At 51.6% G+C, this 20,197-nt stretch overlaps 1 protein-coding gene across 5 annotated transcripts in view; it reads right to left on the bottom strand.

The window, feature by feature from the left end:
• The window catches only part of LOC139601018 (opioid-binding protein/cell adhesion molecule homolog), a 309,661-nt gene that overhangs the window by 109,822 nt on the left and 179,642 nt on the right, over nt 1-20,197 (bottom strand). For 2 of the 5 annotated variants that reach the window (XM_071449696.1, XM_071449698.1), the window contains exon 2: nt 317-401. In XM_071449696.1, the coding sequence (XP_071305797.1) occupies nt 317-401 (85 nt within the window). Of the gene's footprint in view, nt 1-316; nt 1,336-20,197 lie in introns of those variants that run through there. The other 3 variants (XM_071449699.1, XM_071449694.1, XM_071449695.1) reach the window with 3 other exon arrangements.

A 20,197-nucleotide genomic window follows, 5' to 3' on the forward strand; every position in this document is an offset into this window, starting at 1 on the left:
CCCCAGGAGGTTGCCAAAACCCCGCGCTGCAGCCCGAAAAGCACCGAACGCAGCCGTCCCTCCACAAGCGCTCGCACGGGGTGACCCCACCACCACGACGGGGACAAGCTGCCACCCGGAGTGTCCCCTGCCACCGCGGGGACAAGCTGCCACCCGGAGTGTCCCCTGCCACCGCGGGGACAAGCCCCTGGGACACGCGCAAAGTCTCCCGCTGGTCCCAGGACCCTCCGGCAGCCCCGCCGGGCACGGAACATCCCCCAAGAGCCACGCAAGCAGCACCCCCGAGCCCCCCAAGCCCCCGTGCAGCTGCTCCTACCTGAGCGTGGCGCTCTCCCCTTGCCGCACTGTCACGTTGTCCATGGCTTTGGGGAAGGTGGCATCTCCGCTGCGCACGGGCACTCCTGCGGGCACAAGGAAGAGCAGCCTGAGACAGAGGACGACCAGGCACCTCCAGGGCAGGGCCAAGCACCCACCGACCCCCATCCTGGGCAGCGGGGACTTTTCCAACAGGCAAAAAACACACCCGACAAGGCGAAAAGGGGGAAGGGGTGGGTGGAGAGGAGGGATGGGGGGGAGCAAAACCACCGGGGCGAGCGCTGCGGAGCTCCACGGAGATCAGGAGAGCCCCCGGCAAGGCTGGCTGCGAGCGCTGAGCCTGCCGAGCGGCATCGGAGGGAGTCCCGCTGTCCTCGGGCGAGGGAGGAGGACGGGAGGGCCGGGGGGAGGAGGAGGAAGAGGAGGAGAGAAGGTGCGGAGCACGAGATGAAGGTCACAGATGTGTGGCTGCTGGAGACGCTACTTTCAGCTGCAGCTGGGCAGGCGCTGCGGAGATCTGGCATCAAAAGTTTATAACCCACGGAGGAAACGTGAGTGTCTGTGAAAGGAAGGGGAGGGCGGCATCGGCACCGGGGGGGACACAGCGGGCCGGGGCTGGGCTGTTCTCCGGCTCTTGAGCTTTTGTTTAAATCACAGAGAGAAAGGAGAATTAAAAAAAAAAAAAAATTAAAAAAATTTTAAAACCCAATAAAGCTCCCAAAATCCCGGTTCTGTCGCAAGATCGAAACTTCCCCGCGGAGCTGCAGGCGATGTCCGCGATGCTCCTGGGCTGTGTCCAGAGGGTCTGGGAGCCCCGCGGGGCCGGTGGCTGCTCGGGCTGCGGCTCAGGCGCGCAGCGGGGCGGGGGGGATGCGGGGGGGCGGCGGCGACAGCAGCACCCCGGCCCCGGCCGGCAGCATCCCCGGGGTTGTCATGGCAGCGGCTCCAGCGCTGCCCGGCGCCTCGGCTCCCGCACGGCCCGAGCCCCGCACACGGGCGGGCGGGCGGGCGGCAGCGGGGCGGGATGCGCAGGAGGACACGCACATTAACCCCTGCCGCGCCGCGCTCTGCGGGGGCACCGGGGATGCCGCCAGCCGAGGGACCCCCAAGCCTTGCCCCGCTTCAGCCCCGCTGCAGAGGGGGCGTTTCTCTCGCTTGCCCTCCAGAGCAGCAGGTTGCCCAAACCCTCGCCCACAGCAGCATCTTTCCCTGCCTCCACCTGTTGATGCATATCCCTGTGGGGACTGGCTCCAGTTCTCTCTCTCTGTGTGAGAAACAGGGTCCTGTCCCCACGTCCTTTCCTATGGCATAATGTAAGACAGCTCCAGAGCATCTCCTCTCCTGTCCCCGCTTGCTGACACTGAGATCCTTGAATTAGGAAGCCCAAGGGCTTTCCACCCTGCCACTCACAACAGAGCATCAACAATAAATTTCAACAAATTTCCTCCTCAACAATAAATTTCAACAAATTTCCTCCTTTGGAGACACCTACACACCACCATTTATCTCCTCAAAGAGCAGCTGGAGGCACCAAGACCTTGGTGACCACCCAGACACACCTGTGTGTGCCCACAGAATGAAAACTGACCCTGTGCTGCCAGGATTCCTCATGCAGTTCCTCAGCCCAAACCAGGCTGGACCTTGGCTAGGTGCCTTCCTCCAAAGGACATCTGCCTCCTCTGCTGATGTATCCCAGGGAACCTGTCCCTCTCAGGGGCTGGAGGAGGGAAATAACCACCAACAAAGGAGTTCTGGCTAATTCAGGACCCCGACCTCATCCAGAGATCCAAACACAGCTGTTAGAACTGATAAAGGGGTTTTGCAAGGAGTTTTCAGTGATCCCAAGCCCAATTTTCAGCAGAACAGGTTCTTTGTACGTGGCAGGGGGACTCAGTGACCCCAAACAGCCACTAGCCACAGGCTGGCACTGCAGGGATGTGTGCTGGCAACCCAGCACCAGCTCAGCACCGGAGAGATGCTCTCTGCAGCCTGGATAAATAGGGCAGCCTGGGAACCCAGGGAAGCAGGGAGAAAAGCAGGGCTGGGTTTTCCATCAGAAAGCTCCTCAGCTACTGAAAAGTTGCCTTAACCCCAACTGTGCAGGCTGGCTGCTCCCATACCAGGGATTCTTTGGGAGGAGGATGGGAGAGGAAGGACACTCTGCTCCTTCCTGAGCTGCTCCACTCTGCCACGGAGGAGCTGGAAGGGAGGGAGCAGCAGGGGCCAGCACAGACCCATGGCAGCCCCCAGCAGTGAGACCACGGGCACTGCTGAGCCTCACCCAGCAGCAGGATTAGCTCCAGGGGACAAGGATGCTGCAGGGACCACAAGCTCTGCTGGGTAAAGTCATGTTTACCCCTTGGGATAGGAGCTGTAGATGTAGAGCGTGTGTAGCACAAAGCCTGCCAGAGCCAGAGCAATCCAGGAGAGGGAAGATTTATAGGGGAAAAAAGCCTGTCTGCCTCACAAAGAGACTCTGAGGAGGCTGGAGAGCCATGGATCCATGAATGGATGCAAAGGCAGGGAATGAATGGACAGACAGAGAACTAAACTGGCTGCTACAGACAGGTAAGGGGATATGGGGCATCAAGGAGGGGAGAGAGAGAGGGCTGGGAAATGAATGTGATCCATATCTGTGTAGCTGGGTAGGGACCCAACAGCCTGGAATGGCTGTGCAGCAGACATGGCTCAACCATGCTCATCCCAGAGGCCACTGTGGGCACCCAGGGAACCAGAGCAGCCTCTCCTGGTTTGGTATTCTGGGCCACCCCATCACAAATATGTGCCAGTCCCACTTGTGGGGTTACCAATACCTCTCCAGTGACTGCACTGCCATCAAATGATGGGACGTGGGAGAGAAAAGGGCAGGAGGGAAAAACTTGAAATCCAGGAGGCTGCAAAATTTTCACGAAGCACAAAGTCAGCAGACACAGAGGCAGAGGCACTTTTGCACCGAGACAGTTGCAGACCTGAGGTTGCACAGGGTGGCTCCAGCTCAGGTCTGTGGCTAAAAATATCGCCTGGCTGAGAGGGACTCAAGGCTGGCACAGGCCCTAGGGGCACCAGGCAGATGGCAGTGGTGGATCCTGCTCCTCACGGTGACGTTAACAAGCCCTGACCTTCTCTCATCATCCCAGAGGCTCAGGGAGAAACTGAGCCGGCAAGGACGAGTCCCTGCACCTCCCTGGCTGTCGCCTCCCAGCCCACTGTCAATCTCAGCTGTTATTAGTGGCGCAGTTTAGCCTCCCTCTCCCTCCGAGATTTCTCCCTCGTTGCTCTAATCAGGAGCTTGCAAATGTCAGGAGTACAGGCCTGGAAGTAATTAGTGAGGGACCAGAGCCTGGGGGCTGTGGGGGAGCTCAGCCACTGAGCTGCTCCAGTGTCAGACTGGGAATGAGCCTGCAGCCACTGGGACCTACGGGTGGCCATGCTGGGTTTCATTCCCCAGCCTCATTCCTGCTCCCAGATGATTTCCCTTTTCTCCACACAGCTCAGGGCACACTGAAATGCTCACTGTGCAGCAGGGAGTGAGTCCAGCTCCCTTGGGATCAGTGCAGTGAGGGAGGGAGGGACTGCAGCACCACTGGGACACTGCACACTTGGCCAGCAAGTGCCACCTCCTCCTCTGGGACACTGCCTCTTCCAAAAGAGATCCAAGGACCATTTCTCTCTCCTTTTAAACCTGCCTGGGTAGGGGAATGCTAGGAAACATGGACACAGCTGTACCACAGAGGTGTGCTTCACCCTAGGACAGCAGCCTTTCCCTCAGTGGGCACAACAAACCATGTGCTTGTCACAGTCCTCAGCAAGCAAAGAGAATTACATCTTAAGGCAAAGATAATGGGAAAGAATGTTGGGTTTTTTTTATTTTTTCCCTTTCTCTGAGGTGAACTTTGCTGTCTCTCAGACATTCAGCCTTGTTCAAAGGGGTTCATGGGGTTAATTAAACCGTTGCTCAAGGGGTTAAAGCTGCACCCAGGAAAGCAAAAACCCAGCACAGCTGTAGGGAAAAGCAGCCCTTGGAGGCCTTGTGCTTTTTTAATCAAAGAGTAATCTTTGCTCCCAGGGATTCACCCTCCAGCACTGGTGGAAGTGGAAGTTCTCCAGATCTCCCTCTGGAGGGAGCCCAGACAAGACTTTCAACAACAACAGCTCCTCTCTGGTCCCCAGCTGGCAGACAGCCACGGGCACTTTTTTCACAAAATTGGGCTCTTTTAAGGCATCTCTTTCCTGGGGCATGGGGAATATCTAATCCTGAGCATCTCGGCCACCCTACCTGGCCAAGACATATGTGACACCTCCATGGTGAATGTGGAGCTGTGTCTTGGTCCCCTGCATCCTCCAGATGGTGTCTGGGCTCGGGGCTATAAGATTGTTAACTAATTTCTTTCCACACTATTATCCCCTCCTCCCTCTCCTCCCACCTCCTCTTTCTCTCCCTCCTTCTCTCCATCTGTCTCTACCCCTTTTCTTCTCCACCTTTCTCTTGCACACTTGCAGCTGCTAATTTTTCCCCAGCAGATTTGGCAATCCATCCTGACACCTCTTCCCCCACACCCCACAGCCCCGCTTTGTGCTTTTTCCCATTTGCTGCTGAATATTCTCATTTCTTCACCCAAAAGAGATGGCACGAGCACAGGCAGGAGGAATACACATCCTCCCTGTAGGAGTGACGGGGGGTAGGACAGTCAGGACGGATGGAGACGAGAGATCTCTGAAACCAGGGCTTGGAATTTGGGGTTTATTGCAAAGGGCCTGGGTGCAGGGCCCTGCTGGGAGCTGCCAGGCACAGCTCAGAGCAGGACTGAGAGAAGAGAGGGGGAGAGAGGATGAGAGGGTGAGAGAGTAAAAGCGTAAGAGAGTAAAAGGGGTAAGAGTGTAAAAGGGGTAAGAGTCTAAAAGGCAAGAGCTAAGAGACAAGAGGTAAGAGTGCAAAGTTCTTGTTACAATACAATAAATCATCTTCTGTGTTGAATATTCTGATTCTCACTAACCAATCTAGTACAAGATACAAATTCCTATAGCATTTACATACAGCCTATAAGAATCACTACTTTACCATCCTGTGTTACATTTTAAACCCTAAAAACTCCTCTTTGGGCCCCTTCTGCCAAGCTGGCAGGGTCTGCTCTGCCCCTTGGGCCTGTCTGCAAGCAGAGGGTGTTGTTCCATCAAAAGGGGATCACCTTCAGCAGCCACACCATTGTTTTCCAGTTGTTCAGTAACTGAGGGATCTCAAAGCTTGCTTTCATTTCAATCTCGCTTATAGTTTCCATATTCTCCAAATCTTTTGCCAGACAATCGTATTTATAAAGCTCTCCTGTTTCATCTTCCCCAACACCTCCCCATGCAGGGAGAATCACATCTCACTGTCCTGGGACAAACCTGAGCACCCACCAGTTTGTGGAAGGGGCACAAAGCCAAGCATCACCCCTTTCCCAGGTGGAAAGCCTTGGGAATGGGATCCACAGCTGCACTGACCACTGCCAGGCCAGTGCCACACACACACCTCCCCCTCTCTCACCTCAGCCTCTTCCCAGCAGAATTTATTTATCCCACTTAATTTTTCCAGTTGTTTTATCTTGTTTTATCTTCAGACTAAATCAGGCTCTCTCTGCAAACGGAACTTTTATTTTCCGTGCTGTTACATTTAATGCGTTTTATCGCACAAATTCAGCAAAAGAGGAAAAAAAAAAAATTAAACAACCTGCTGAGGTAATTGTGGGAAAAAAATGCGACTCGTTCTTCACATTGATCGTGGTGCTTGAGCTCCAAGGGCAGAAAATCCAGACTGGAGGCTCAGGCTCCTCATTTACAACTGGCTCAGGGCTGGTTTAGCAGTCAGTGCCCAGGTAGCCCCTCCAACCCCATCCTCGTGCCCTAAATTCACACACAAATCCTTCCCTCTTCCACAAAATCCCCCCAGGGCCACACAAACCCAGCCTGGAGTCAGGATTACAGCGTGGGAAGGCAGGTCGTGGTTGAGCAGGACCCACAGCAATCCCTGGGGATTTTAATGGGATTACTCCACACTTAATGCTCAGCTGCAATCCCCGGCTGAACCCCGGCATATGGCACGTTTAAAGAGTGTGTAAACCTGACAAATGAAATCCAAAACGGAGGCAGCTCCACAGACACCCACCTGGTGCAGTTAAAGCAGCCTCCTCCTTACACCAAATATTAAAGGAATAAACAACACCAGCTCTGAGAACACCCGGTGCTGCTCAAGCAAAGCTCGGAGGGGCTGGGACACCCAGGGGCAGCAGAACCATCACAACATCACCCTAAAAGCTTGAAAAACATGGATTTAATTTTCCTGAAGCATTTCTGACAACCATCCAGCATGATTTAGGGTTTTTTTAATTTTTTTTTTTCTAAGGAAAGCAAAATGTTAAGATTTTCTCTGCGATGCCAAGATTTTTTTTTTTTTTTGTTGCCATTTCTGATGGTATTTAGTTCATTTGGGCAAATTTTCAACTTCTGTGCAGTCCCTTTCCCTGAAAATCCAACTCTAGAGGGAAGGGATGTTGGGGGGGCATTACAGACATGTGACATTTTGCTTCATTGCCAAAACATTTCCATATCAAAGCAGCCAAAGTTCAAGCTGCCCTAGCAAGGACATTGTCTTGGAAAAAAAAAACAAAACCAAACCAAACAGCACAACAAAAATCCATCACGGTGCACAGTCTCTGCCAAAGAGATGCTTCCAGGAGCCCTGTCCCAAATTTGCCACATCCCTGGGAAGCAGACAGTGACAGACAAGGGGGAATGACTTTGACCTGACAGAGGGCAGGTTTCAACTGGGTATTAGGAAGGGTGAGATAAATTGGATATTAAGATGTGAGGGTGAGAGGCACTGGTCATTTCCAGAGAAGATGTGGGTGTCCCATAAGAGACCACATAGGATATCCAATCCCACCCCTGGCATGGGCAGGGACACCTTCCCCTATCCCAGGGTGCCCCAAGCCCTGTCCAACCTGGCCTTGGACACCTCCAGGGATGGGGCAGCCACAGCTTCTTGGGGCAGTCTGTGTTTGACAGGCTCTTCTTGGGGCAGTCTGTGTTTGACAGGCTCTTCTTGGGGCAGTCTGTGTTTGACAGGTTTTTCTTGGGGCAGTCTGTGTTTGACAGGTTTTTCTTGGGGCAGTCTGTGTTTAACAGGTTTTTCCATCATTAATACCTAATGACATCTCCGTAGGACAAGGTGTGGAGGCACAATCACATTCCCAAATTAGTCCAGGAGTAGGAGAAGCCCCAGAAAAAGGGCTCTGGAGCACAGATGCTGAGCCTGGGCATGAAATATGCATTTGAGCCCTACCAGCCATTACAGACTGGAAATGGAAAGCAGGATCTGGGATCCACCCCTGCATCTACCACACTCTCACCCTGGCCATGGTACACAGGGAACCCTCAGCTTCCCCCACATTCCTGGAGCAGGAATGCTTCTCCCCTCTCCTGGGAACATTACAAGGCTCATTTCATAGACACTCACAAAGTGCTCTGTGAGCTCTGTGCTGAACTAATAAAAGAACAAATAAATAGATATCACATCACCCTGTTTATCCTGTTTCTAAACACGAAGCCATTGCGTAGCCTCGGGGCTTATTTACAGAATACAGAGATGCAGGAATGATCAGAGAGCAGCTGTGCCACCGACACTCCGTGCTGGAAGAGGGAAACACCACGCTCTGGGCTGTCCTGGGAGGCTCCAAACAGCATCCCCAGCACAGGGGAGAGAAAGGAAAATCCTGTCTTAACATCCTCTTCAGTGTGTGCTGCTCTTTTTCACACCTGGATGGCACCAGAACCTCTCAGGATATCCAGTCCTGCCCCTGCCATGGGAAGGGACACCTTCCCCTATCCCAGGGTGCCTCAAGCCCTGCCCAACCTGGCCTTGTACACCTGGAGGGAAACAATCTGCAAGCAGCCACAGCTTCCTGGAGCAGTCCATGTTTAACAGGTTTTTCCATCATCAGTCCCCCCAGTAAATCCATCCTCGTGTGATGCACAGGTGAGGGACTGCACACCCTGGAGCCCTGCTCAGACTCAGGGTTTGCTTGCCCAAACCAAACCTTTTATACCAGCAGAGCAGCCAAACCAGCAAGATTTCAAGATAAAGAGAAAAACATGCCTGACTGATTCCATAGAGATAAACTGGGCCTTGAAAACTTGTATTCCCCTGAAGGAATGGCTTGTGCCCTGCAGCCCTGAAGGGCACCATTTGTGTTCCTCATGTACCCTCATCCCCTCCAACATGTCCTCCCAGCTTGGGCAAGACAACCCCAAATGTCCCTGGGGCTCTCACCACACCCAGGGCAGCCCTGCCTTGCCACTCATATTTAATGCTGCCCAGAGAAGCTGTGCTGCCCCATTCCTGAGGTGCTCCAGGCCAGCTTGGACAGGGTTTGGAGCACCCTGGGACAGTGGAAGGTGTCCCTGCCTGTGGCAGAGGGTTGCACTGTGTTACCTTGAGAGTCCCTTCCAACCCAAACCACTCTGGGATTTTCACACCTCCACACACCCGCTCTCCCAACCAACAACACAAACCAGCCTCCAGAACATCTCACTGCTGGGGCACCTCCTGGGGCTCTCAGATCCTGCCTGGGCTGCTGCTGGAAGGGGCAGAGGGAGGAGGGCTGGGAGCTGCAGGGAGCTGGGTGGGATCTCTGCAGAACTGGGGAGGAAATTTCCCTGCTCCCACTCCTCACCCTCCACGCTCCCCTTGTCTCCAGGTGCTGCTGGGCAGGTTTGGCAGTCGTGTTCTGCAGGTAAAGGTCTGAACACTTGTTCTCAGCCTGTCTGAACTACCTGGGCTGCTCATGCTGCAGGTCCCAGGAGAAATAAAAATTCTCAGTGTTTTCAGTCTTCCCCTCTGTGGCCCAGTGCTGGTGATGTTTTTTCAACTTTGAAATTCCTGCTTCTAAGGGCTGAAGTGAGGGGGAGAAAACCATTAGGTGAGGGAAGGCTCTTGGTTCCTGCAGGCTTTGGAAAACTTCCCTGGGAGTTTGATGGGAGCTGTGGGTAAATGCTGGTGCAGGTCTCTGCTCTCAGAGGCAGCAGAGCTGCTCCCTGCATGTCTCACTGCTGATTTATTCCCAGTGGTATTGGGCACAATGAGATAAATATGCAAGTGGCACAGCCGAGGTGTGGATGGGAACATCTCCATCTTCCTAGGTCAGCTTTAATTCATCTGTTTCAGTCAGCCTGGCCTCAGCCATTCACTTCTGACTCCAACCCAATTCTCTTCAAAGCCCAGCTCTGCCTGGATGCTGGGATTAAAATCTAGGTTTGCAGCAAGCAAAACTAAGAGTGTTTTATGAGGAAGAATAACCTTGGGGGAGGGTTTGACTGCGGTTTCAAAGGCTGAGCAAGGTTTCTGTGCACAGCTCTGAGTTCTGCCTGCTGTCAGCAATCCCTGCTATCTCCAGGCTGCTGACAACCCAACAACCCCCGATACCGCAGGAAGGAAACAACCTGCAAGCTGCAAAGCCACCATCCCGTTCTGCAGAGAGAATGACAAGGTAGGAAAAGACAAAGGAACCCAAATACCTCTGGGGAAATAAGAGAGCTGCCCACAGCTACCCTGGAAGCCCCAGGTCCCTCCAAAGCATTGTTTCCCATGGACACATGGCTTGGAGCAGCCTAGGATGTCACCAGGAGCTGCTGCTCCACAAACTAACAACCCTGAGGGCTCCTTCTTCCTTAAAACCCCTTTAACCCCACAAATTCAAACAAGGACACAGCACTTCAAAACCACAACTGTTCCCAATACAGCAGGCACTGGGTCCAAACTGATCTTCCCAAGCTGGACAATGTGGTGGTGTTTGCAGGGGTTCCAGGTTGAGGGAAGAGACGAGGATCTGACTCCATATTTCAGAATTTCAGAAGGCCTGATTTATTATTTTATGATATATATTATAATAAAACTATACTAAAAGAATAGAAGAAAGGATTTCATCAGAAGGCTGGCTAAGAATAGAAAAAGAATGATAAAGGCTTGTGACTGACCAAGACAGTCTGGACAGCTGGGCTGTGATTGGCCATTAATTAGAAACAACCACATGAGACCAATCCCAGATGCACCTGTTGCATTCCACAGCAGCAGATAACCATTGTTTGCATTTTGTTCCTGAGGCCTCTCAGCTTCTCAGGAGGAAAAATCCTAAGGAAAGGATTTTTCAGAAAATATCATGGCTACAGGACAAGGTGGTGCAGGACACCAGGATGAGCCTGCCCTGGGCTGTTCACACCCAAGGAAGAGCATGGAAGAGCAGGATGAGCCATAGAGCTCCATCCCTGCATCTCCTCTGCTCCTCGTTATTAAAGCTGGTGTTTGTCATGTTAAGCAGCTGCTCTAACATAAAGCAAAACTGTCAAGAAAAATACGAGTGTTGCAGATGGGAGGCATTTTCTTCCTAACTGCTTTATTTTTATTTTTTTGTGGGTTTGGGTTTGTTTTTTTTTTTTTTTTTTCCTTCCCATCTCCTTCACCCTTTACAGCTACCCCTGCTATTGCAGCTGGCTCTGTGAGCCACCATCCTGATAAGCAGCCGCCCGCTCGCTTCTTTCACTTCTTCTGGTCCTCGCAGGCTCTTCTATTCATTGTTGTTTCTCTGTCGCTACAAATTGGCACTTCTAAAGAGATTTCCAGGCCAAGTATTAACCCCCTCCGGAGCCCAGGCACATAAACACACACGTTATTTGTCAAACGAGAGGAAGGCAGCTGAGCTGCAGGGAAATTTAAGTGACTTGTCTGAAAGAGCAGCGAGGAGCAAAGGCGGAGGAGCTGACAGACGTTTCTTACTGCCAGGACCTGCTCCCTTCCTTGCAGCCCTGTCTGCAGCCAAACCCTTGAAATCCTCCCTCTGCCCCATAAATCAGCAAACTCAGCTCCCTTTCTGAACTAGAAACAGGACCCAGGAGTCCTGACATCACACAGCACAAAATCAGGTTTCCTCTCATTGCAAATTCTGGTCGAAACTCCTTTTAGAAAAAAGTTTTATAGAGGTTTTTATTTATTGTCAACTCCTGGATGATAAAATGAGGCCGCTACAAGCCCTATTTATTTCCCACCCTCGCAGGAAACGGAGGGGCTGAGATGTGAAACAAATCCAGGGCTCCAGCACTGACCCTGGGCTCGTGCTGGTTCACAGAGCGCTGGGTGATTATTTTATAATAGCTGATAGCATCTGTGATTTAATGCAGCTGTTAGAAATTAGCAAGGACTCCATCGAAAGCGTCCCAGTCACTCACGATAACAGGCTAATAAATCATTCCCCCAGTGCTCCGTGGCATTTATGGTTCTATTTTAGAGATGCAAAGTATAGATCCGGCTGCTCTCCTGGATTTATTTTTATTTATACTTTTAATAATGCAATTAAATAAATAAATTTAGGATGTTGCGACTCTGTTGCCAAAAATGGCACCGAGGAGAACTTCCCCTGCATGACTTCCCTTCGTTATTTTCTCCCCACTAGCCAATTAAAGGGAAAACAAATGGCTCCAAAGCTGCTCCAAGATATTGTTTCCAGTGCACGGGGTGAAAAATCTCACACCACAGAAATCCAGGGGAGGCAAGAAGGGAGATGGGGGAAGAGAAGGAAAAGCTGGGCTGGCTGTTACTCTCCTCTCCATCCAGATTTCCTCCTTTCACACCTCAATCCTGAGCATCTAGAGGCCACATTTCATGGATACCTACAGGAATGCACTCACAGCTGCCCAGTCTTCAATCAGCCAGCAAACCCAGCTTTATTAATTCCTTCTGGGGTGATAATCTGCAGCATTCCTTATGCTCCTAAGCAAGCAGAAAAGCAGCAGATTCCCTGTATCTGCCTACTGCAGTCTGGGTGCTTAAAAACCTTCCCTGGAATGGGATTGGGATGTCTGACCCCAGAGCAGGAGGGGATGTGCTCAGGCCAGCCTGGCTCTGCACTGAGTGGAGAGCACACCCTCCCCTGGCTGCATCCTTCCAATCAAACCCAAGGGAACTGCATTTGCTGGTGGGGATGGTGTGTCTGGTTCAGCCACCCTGCGCCCCAGGGAATGGCCAAGGCAGGTGGGAGCACCCCCATGCAGAAGGGGCTCATTGCTCTGAGGTGAGCCCCAAATCCTCCCTCCTCCCTTTGTTTGCACCTTGCAACAGCACAATTTGGGACACTCCTGCGTCCCAAATGGCTCCATAAACTTCACAAAGGGTGCACCAAGGAGCAAAGCAGCCATCACTCTGCTCACCATCCCCTGGGATCCTCCTGCCTCTGCCTTGGCACACTCATTTTTCCACCTGTCAGAAACCAACACACACCAGCCTTCAAATGTCTCACTGATGGGGCTGGAGCAGAGCAGAGCCAAGTGGGGTCTTTAGAATTGGGAATTCAAATTCAGAACTGGGAGGAAAACCCTGCCATTCCCAAGGCTTGCATGCCAGGGAGAGGTCATGGTGCATCTCTCCTGCTCTTCCCCCTAAATGAACTCCTTGAATGCAGCATGTCCCAGAATGCAACACCCATGCACAGCTTCAGGGTCACAGCTCCTTTCAAAGGGCTTCTCTGACAGGGTTCACCAGGCTGGCTTTGCTCAGCCACTTTAGAGAGAGAGGGAAAACCTTGGGGGCAGAACTGGGACTGGCAGTGCCTTCACTGACTCCCAAGGGAGGCTGATGTGGGCTCACATTTTGAGCTCCTGTGGAGGGTTTTTTCTTCCACTCCCTAAAGCGAGCCTTGTCGTGCATTCCCTCAAACAGGCAGTGAGCCTGACAGACACACAGACACCCTTGGTGCTTTTCAAGGTCAGCTTCACCCCTGGGAGGTTTCCATCACTTGGAGACCTGGTCCATCCTGAGTCCTGTGTGGAGAACCCTGACCCAAGGTGGGGAGCAAGCATCCCAGTGCCTCCCCTCAACGTTACCGACCTCCTTGTTCTCATGCCGCAAATCCCACCAAAATATTCAAATAAGGCTGTTCTTTCTCCTTCATCTGAGAGTATTTTCACTTAATAAGGAGAAGGAACCAATTTATTTCTCAGTCACGCACTAAACTCTGGTGTTAGCAAGTTTAGAGTAAGCCAACACCCAATAAAGTCTGCACAGACTTCACTGGAGCTGAAGCAGATCTCTGTTGGGTCCATTTAAAATGCTCTAAGCATTTCCATCATATCCTTACTTTTAAGTAGAGTTACAGTCAGAAAAATTACTCTGCATACATGACCCCAGAGGTTTCATATTTCTTCTCCTGCGGTGACAGTTCCCAACCAGATCTGCTTAATTTACAAGTTGGGAGATAGGGTTGCTTTCCCCCCTCCTTAAAACTGCCAGCCCTGCAAATTCCTCTAGAATGGAAATAATTGCCTCCCCTCACCACCTCTGCCATTGGAGTGCAGGATATACAGCCCTGGGCATGGCTCCCGAGTGGATGGGACAGGGAATCCCATCCCAGTCCCCATCCTGGCTCTTGCTGACCATAAGCAACCCAGAAACTCAGAGAACATGAGGATCCCCAGCAGTAAGATGCTGAAGATCTTTGGAGCTGCAGAAAACCTCCTCCATGCCTGGCTGTGAGGTCTCCTTTTAATTATAGAAACTGATTTTTTTGCAATTACCATTTAATATAATGCAATCTCTCATTAAAGTTAAGGGTTCAACCGCTCTGATCTTTTCCCATTTAATAAAGACAGCAGGAGAAGGCTCTGGGAATTGGCACCACCCACCAGACTGGCATCTCCAGCTCGGGAGCGCCGGCGCAGTGGGGTCAGCCAGGAGAGCTGTTCCTGGCCAATTCCCAGCTCCCTGCAGAGTCAAAACAAGCAGAGCTGCTCCCCAGAGCAGGGAGATCAGGGGTGTTCTGAGGAGGAAAGGGCAGGGAGCACAGCCTGGGAGCTCCGTGGGGCTCTGAGCTCCTTCTCTTTGCTCTCCCTGTAAGTTTTTTGGGTTTGCACATCTCCCATGGATGGAGGAGCTACAAGTCCACCAGCCCATCTGGGATTTTTCCTGCCCTTCCTGACAGCCTGCTGCCATCCTCAGAGTTCAGCCACATCCTCAGTCTGACACTGATGCTCCCCAGGTGTCCCTCCCAGACCATGAAGTGTTTTGATCCTGCAAAACCCCATTAATGCCTTTCTAAAAGAGTCAAGCCTAGACAGGCTTCCCATGGGTCCAGCCAGGGCACTTCCCACACCCAGCATCCAATGGGAAAGTCCTGTTGCCTTCTTCAGAAGATATTTGGTACAATATTCCCTTCTTTACCCCAAACCCTCCTTTAGCATGCAAGAAAATGAAGCAGCCTTGATCTCCACAGAAAGAAGAGGGTTTCAGGAAGCACTTGTAGCAAGACTTGAACAATAAAAATTCTAATTAAATTTTTACATGTTTAAATACCTTTGTCATGTATTTTCATTAATAGCATTCTGTGCTGTCTTTAATTTGATAATCTCCTCACCCTGTGCAAATAACCTCCTCCAAATCCTGAGGCACATCTAGCACACCAGCAGCACAGGAGCTGAAAAGCATTCCTGAGGATGCACAACACATGGGGGGCAGAGCTCCACAGTCCTCTGCTGGGATCTGGGAATGGGAAACACAACTGAGGGAGCAATCTGGAAATGGGTACCCAGAGCCACGTTACACCAGCTCCATGGCAAGTGGGGATGTGAGGATGCTTTTCCTGCTAGGAGCAGTACCCAGCAGGTGAAGCAGCAAGAGGACAACAGGAATCAGAGGCAGCTCTCAGAAAACATCCTGGTTTTAAGAGCATTGGCACATTAAAAACAAGCCACTCAATTTTCCAAAGCCTTGAAGATCTTCCTGAGCTTCAGCTCTTCTCCCTAATGTGGAAGATAAAAGTGGCAAACAAGAAATGACCCCAAATATTCCTCAGTCACAGAATCACAGGATCATCACACAATGGTTTGGGTTGGTAGGGACCTCAAAGCCCATCTTGTTCCAACCTTTGCCATGGCAGGGACACCTTCCACTGTCCAAACCCCATCCAACCTAGCCTTGAACACTTTCAAGGATGGAGCAGCCACAGGGAAACCTGTACCAGGGCCTCACTGCCTTCCCAGGGAAGAATTCCTTCCCAATATTCCATCTATCCCTGCCCTTTGTCAGGTTGAAGCCCTCACCCGTGTCCCAGCAGCAGCTCTCAGAAAACGTCCTATTTTCAAGACCATTGGCACACTAAAGGCAAGTCCCTCAACTTCTCAAAGCCTTAAGGATTTCCTGAGCTTCAGCTCCTCTCCCTAATGTGAAAGATAAATGTGGGAAATGAGAAATTACCCCAGATATGCCTCAATTGATTCTGACTTGTATGATTCCATCTTTAGAGGGGGCAAAAAGCCAGCAGACTGATTCCAGCTGCTTGTTGATTCCTGCCTGGAGCAGCCTGGTGTTTAGTAGCTGGGCAGAGCTCTTCTGCAGTTATGTATTTATTTTATGAATATTATTATTATTATTTTTAACCGTGGAATCATTTTATTAATATTAATAAACCCACAGAAAGTGCTAATTTCCTCCATCATTCTCCTAATTACCTCTATTGAATTGTGAGGATCATCTGCATGAATAATGATTCCCCGTGCATTTGCTTCACTGTTCAGCAAAGGAATCAGCAAGAGCTGGATCCTGCACCCGCAGATGGCAGGGAAGGAGCTTTGGAACCACCACCAGATGCCTCCTCCAGTAACTCATGACATCTCCCCAGCTTCAAAATCCTGGCTGGGCTACCGAAGTCATTCTGCATGAACACAAGGGGTGGGACAGGTCTGCTAAGGGGAGGTGACCCTGCCGTGCCACTTCTCAGGGCACAAGGGCTCTCTCTGCTCCTCTGGAGTTCCAACACCTTGCCAAGTCCTTTCAAACGAAGATCAAACAGCCCACGGCTGTTTGTCTGACCCTCCTGGCCACTCCAGAGCCACCGGCAGTTTTCCCACGATTCTGGATGAGGCAGAACCTCAGCCTGGGTTTTGGTGCCAAGAGCAAGGAGCCAGCACAGCATCACTGAGGAATAGCTGTGGCTGCCCCTGGATCCCTGCAAGTGTCCAAGGCCAGGCTGGACAGGCTTGGAGCAGCCTGGTCTGGTGGAAGGTGTCCCTGCCCATGGCAGGGGGTGGTTTTTACAGGAACACTGAATCACAGAACTAACTAGGCTGGAAAAGACCTTTGAGATCATCAAGTCCAACCTATGACCCAATGCCACCTTACCAACTTTAAGGTCCCTTCCAACCCAAACCATCCTGGAATTCCATTGTATCTCCCTTAGTCACACACAGGGACTGGAACCAGGAGGTCCAGATCAGGTGGAGGAGGTGATGCCAGTGGCAACTCTTCCCAAAGCAGGGTATGCACGACAGTCTTCCCAGGGAGACTGAGAACAGAAAAGCCTTCCATTTATTTCTTTTGGCAGCTTGTTGCTGATGCCAAGATGCTTTTCCTTTCCAAGTCATCTGTAAGCTCCTGAAACCACAGCATGGGAATGTTTCCCAGCTCCAGAAACACCCCAAGTGCTGGTGTTCAGCATGAAACCAAGGAAGATGCATCAGTGTCACCTCCACAGAGTCCCTGCTGTGCTGGCTTTGCAAGACAAGCTGCAAGGAAAGGGACACCAGCACATCTCTGTGGCTTGTGACTCCAGCCCAGCCTGGCAGTGACAGCTGCACAACCCCCTCGGGCTTGCTGAGGGACCATAAGTCTTTAAAATATGTATGATGCTCTTGGATGGGCTCCATTCCCTGCAGCTCCTCCACGCCAGCAGGGACACAGCACATGGCACTGTGACACTGCATCTGTGACACTGCATCCCCACCATGGACCCTGGGCAGGACTGGCACCCTCTGCCACCACTGCTGCCTGCTGCAGGACAGCTGGCTAGGGAGAAAATTCCGAGCACGAAGGAGAGCTCCATAACCATCACTGCTTCTTTTCATGGAAAAGCAGCTCTGACCAGCTGCTTGCTCAGGCAGAGGGAAAAGCTGGGATATTTCTGAGTCCCCCAGCCTGTTTCACTCACTGTGAGCACACTCAGCTTCTGTGGCACCCTTCAGCCACGTCCCCACGCTGCAAGGTGGCCACAGGCCGCCCTTCTGCCTCCACAAAGTTCCCTTTGGAAAGGGAATAGGACACACAGCCGTGTTTTCCTGGTGGGGAGAGGGAGGGTAGGTTAGGGAGGCTCTCATTTCACAGGAGAGGCTGCTCAGATCGTATTTGTATTCATTTTCATGAAATCCCCATAAAAGTCACTAATAGAACACAATCTGCTAATTAAATTTCACGCAGGAAGGCATTTTCACCTTAGATTAGCAATGTCCTTGCACATTTTTTGCTACTAATGTACTAATAACATCTTATTTATCTTATAAATGAATTCCGTTAGACTTATCATTAAACTTGAGATATTAACGTGCTCAAATGAACTCAATGTGAAAGTGGGGGGGGGGGGGGGATGATAATTCCAAAGGGATGGAAAACACAAATCCATTTTCCTTCTATTTTGCTGGGAAAGAAAGGCAGTGGGCTGGCAGCTCTGGGGAGCAATGTCCTGACTTTAATTGCTGCAGAGGTGTGAAGGAGGGCAGGGAGCTCTCCACAGATCCTGCTGCCAGGGATGTTCTACCCAAGCAAAGGACACACCCAGATGCTTCTGCATCCCCCATTCTCTTTGTGGGAAGGTCCATACTGAGTGGTTTCACAGTGCAGGAGAGGATTGAGGTGCATCTCAACCCACCAGACCATACCTACAGACCTCCATTCCAGCTCAGGGCTTCCACTTCCCAAGGAATCTCGCCACAGATGTCCCAGCTGGGTGTGCAGACAGGCACCTGCTTCCCAGCCCAGGGCTTGGCTTTAAAATATTTGTGGAAAGCAGGAAGGAGGTGGGGGAGAGGCGTTCTTGATCATGAATCTTGGCAGGATACAGCTGCTTCCCCACGACTGGCTGGAAGATGGATAACGGGGAGGAGGCCAAGCTGCAGTGTTCAAATCCAGATCTGCTTCCTGAGAATCCTCCCCTTCCAGAACTGGATTTTCTGAGTTCACATCCTCCAAGCTCCCTTGCGCCCAGGAACACATCCCTGTCCTGCTGAAGGGTGCAGTGCCAGCCACCAACACCTCAGCTGTGCCTCAAGGAAGGGGGGGATGTTTTATTTATTTTTATCCAGCTTTTCATTCTGCCAAGGCTTTTCATCCCAAATCAAGGTTTAGTCTTTATGCAGATGGGGTCAAATCCTGCCCTGGCTGAGCCAAACAAGAGCAGTGATGGATTCCTCCCCTTCGTACACGGCTCCGCGGTGTTTAATAACCAACTTCGCTGAAGAAAACAACATCCAACCTGCGATATTCTGACAGCAGCATTTTCTCCCCCTTTCTGAAGATCCGCGATTTTCCCACTTGTAATTGGATGAGGCAACATTGACATCCAGTGGCCGATGAGATTAATCGCAGCGAAGCCGGAGTGAACTCCCGGGGGATGGAGCAGGAGCAGCAGCAGGCAGAGAGCAGCGGCATCCCACTGCTGCACACCCCTGCCAGGGCCACCGGCACTCAAAGCAGCGGGACAGGCATTCCAGGCTGCTCTTCCCAAACCTTCCTCCCCGCTGGAGGGGACTGTGGGTCCAGCAGCACAAATCAGCATCTCTGCTGCAGCTGGGGGCGGGTGGATTTGTGCTGGTGGCCCCCTAATTCTGTGTCCCGGTCTTGTGAGAAGCACAAACACTGTGGGGTGCAAGCCAGAGCTGCCTGGCTTTATTTCACAGAATCATTCACGTTGGAAAAGCCCTCTAAGACAGCCAAGTCCAACCACTAACACCGGATTTCTCCCAGTGGCTCACCAGCACCTGCTATGAGATTTCACAGAGGTGGGGACACATCTGCTAAACACAGACCCATCCTGCCAGTGGGCAGCCTCTCCCCAGGCATTCACACCTTTCCTACTCCCACATGGAGCCAAAACCTCCCAGATGAGCATGAGGCCATGCCCAGGAGCCTCTCTGCTGCCTCAGGTTCCACCTCTCTGTGTGCCCACAGCAGAGAGCTCTGCCCGTCAGGTACCCATCAGCTCTTGCTGTGTTTTACCTCCACAGCATCGTGGCACAGGGCTGAGGCAGAGTCCTGGAATGGTTTGGGCTGGAAAGGACTTAAAATCATCCAGTCCAACCCCCTGCCACGGGCAGGGACACCTTCCACTGTCCCAGGTTGCTCCAAGCCCCGTCCAGCCTGGCCTTGGACACTTCAGAAGCAGCCACAGCTTCTCTGGGCGCCCTGTGCCAGGGCCTCACCACCCTCATTGTAAAGATTTTCTTCCCAGTCTAAAATGGACCTCTGTCACCTCAAAGCCATTCCTCCTTGTCCTGTCACTCCATGCCCTTGTGAGTTTTATGGATACCCATTACTATGGATAATTCTCATTGTCAAAATGCATTCCAGATGCAAGCTACAGCTGGGCACCTGTGAGGTTTGGGGGAATTCCTGTATTCCTCATTTACAGACAATAAAACTGAGGCCCCAGGAAGGGAGGAAGACTGTGATGGATGGGGCAAGGCTGTAAATCCCTGGCCAAAGCCTGAATCCAGGCCATTTTACCAAGCACAGAACAATTTGCATGCCTGTAGGGGCTGTTAGATGCTGCTCCCTCCCCAGACAGCTATAAAAAAACCAGAGAGACTCCCCCTCCTCAAATCTGCTTTAAAGGTTCTCCAGTTTCTGTGGGGCTTTAATTTTATTTTTAAAAAATACTAAGGCAGATTGCATGCTACACAATTAAATATTGATTGGGAATTCTCCCCAAGTAGGTTTCCCCCTCCATCTCTCTGCCTCCACGGGGAGATGTCAAGTTCTGTTTCCTAAGCTGTCCCCATCCAGTGATTACGTTCATTAGGACACCAGTGTTGTGGTTAAAAG

Source organism: Agelaius tricolor, unplaced genomic scaffold (assembly GCF_023055355.1).
Source record: "Agelaius tricolor isolate 1412-34295 unplaced genomic scaffold, bAgeTri1.0.p SCAF_29, whole genome shotgun sequence".
NCBI classification, from domain to species: Eukaryota; Metazoa; Chordata; class Aves; order Passeriformes; family Icteridae; genus Agelaius; species Agelaius tricolor.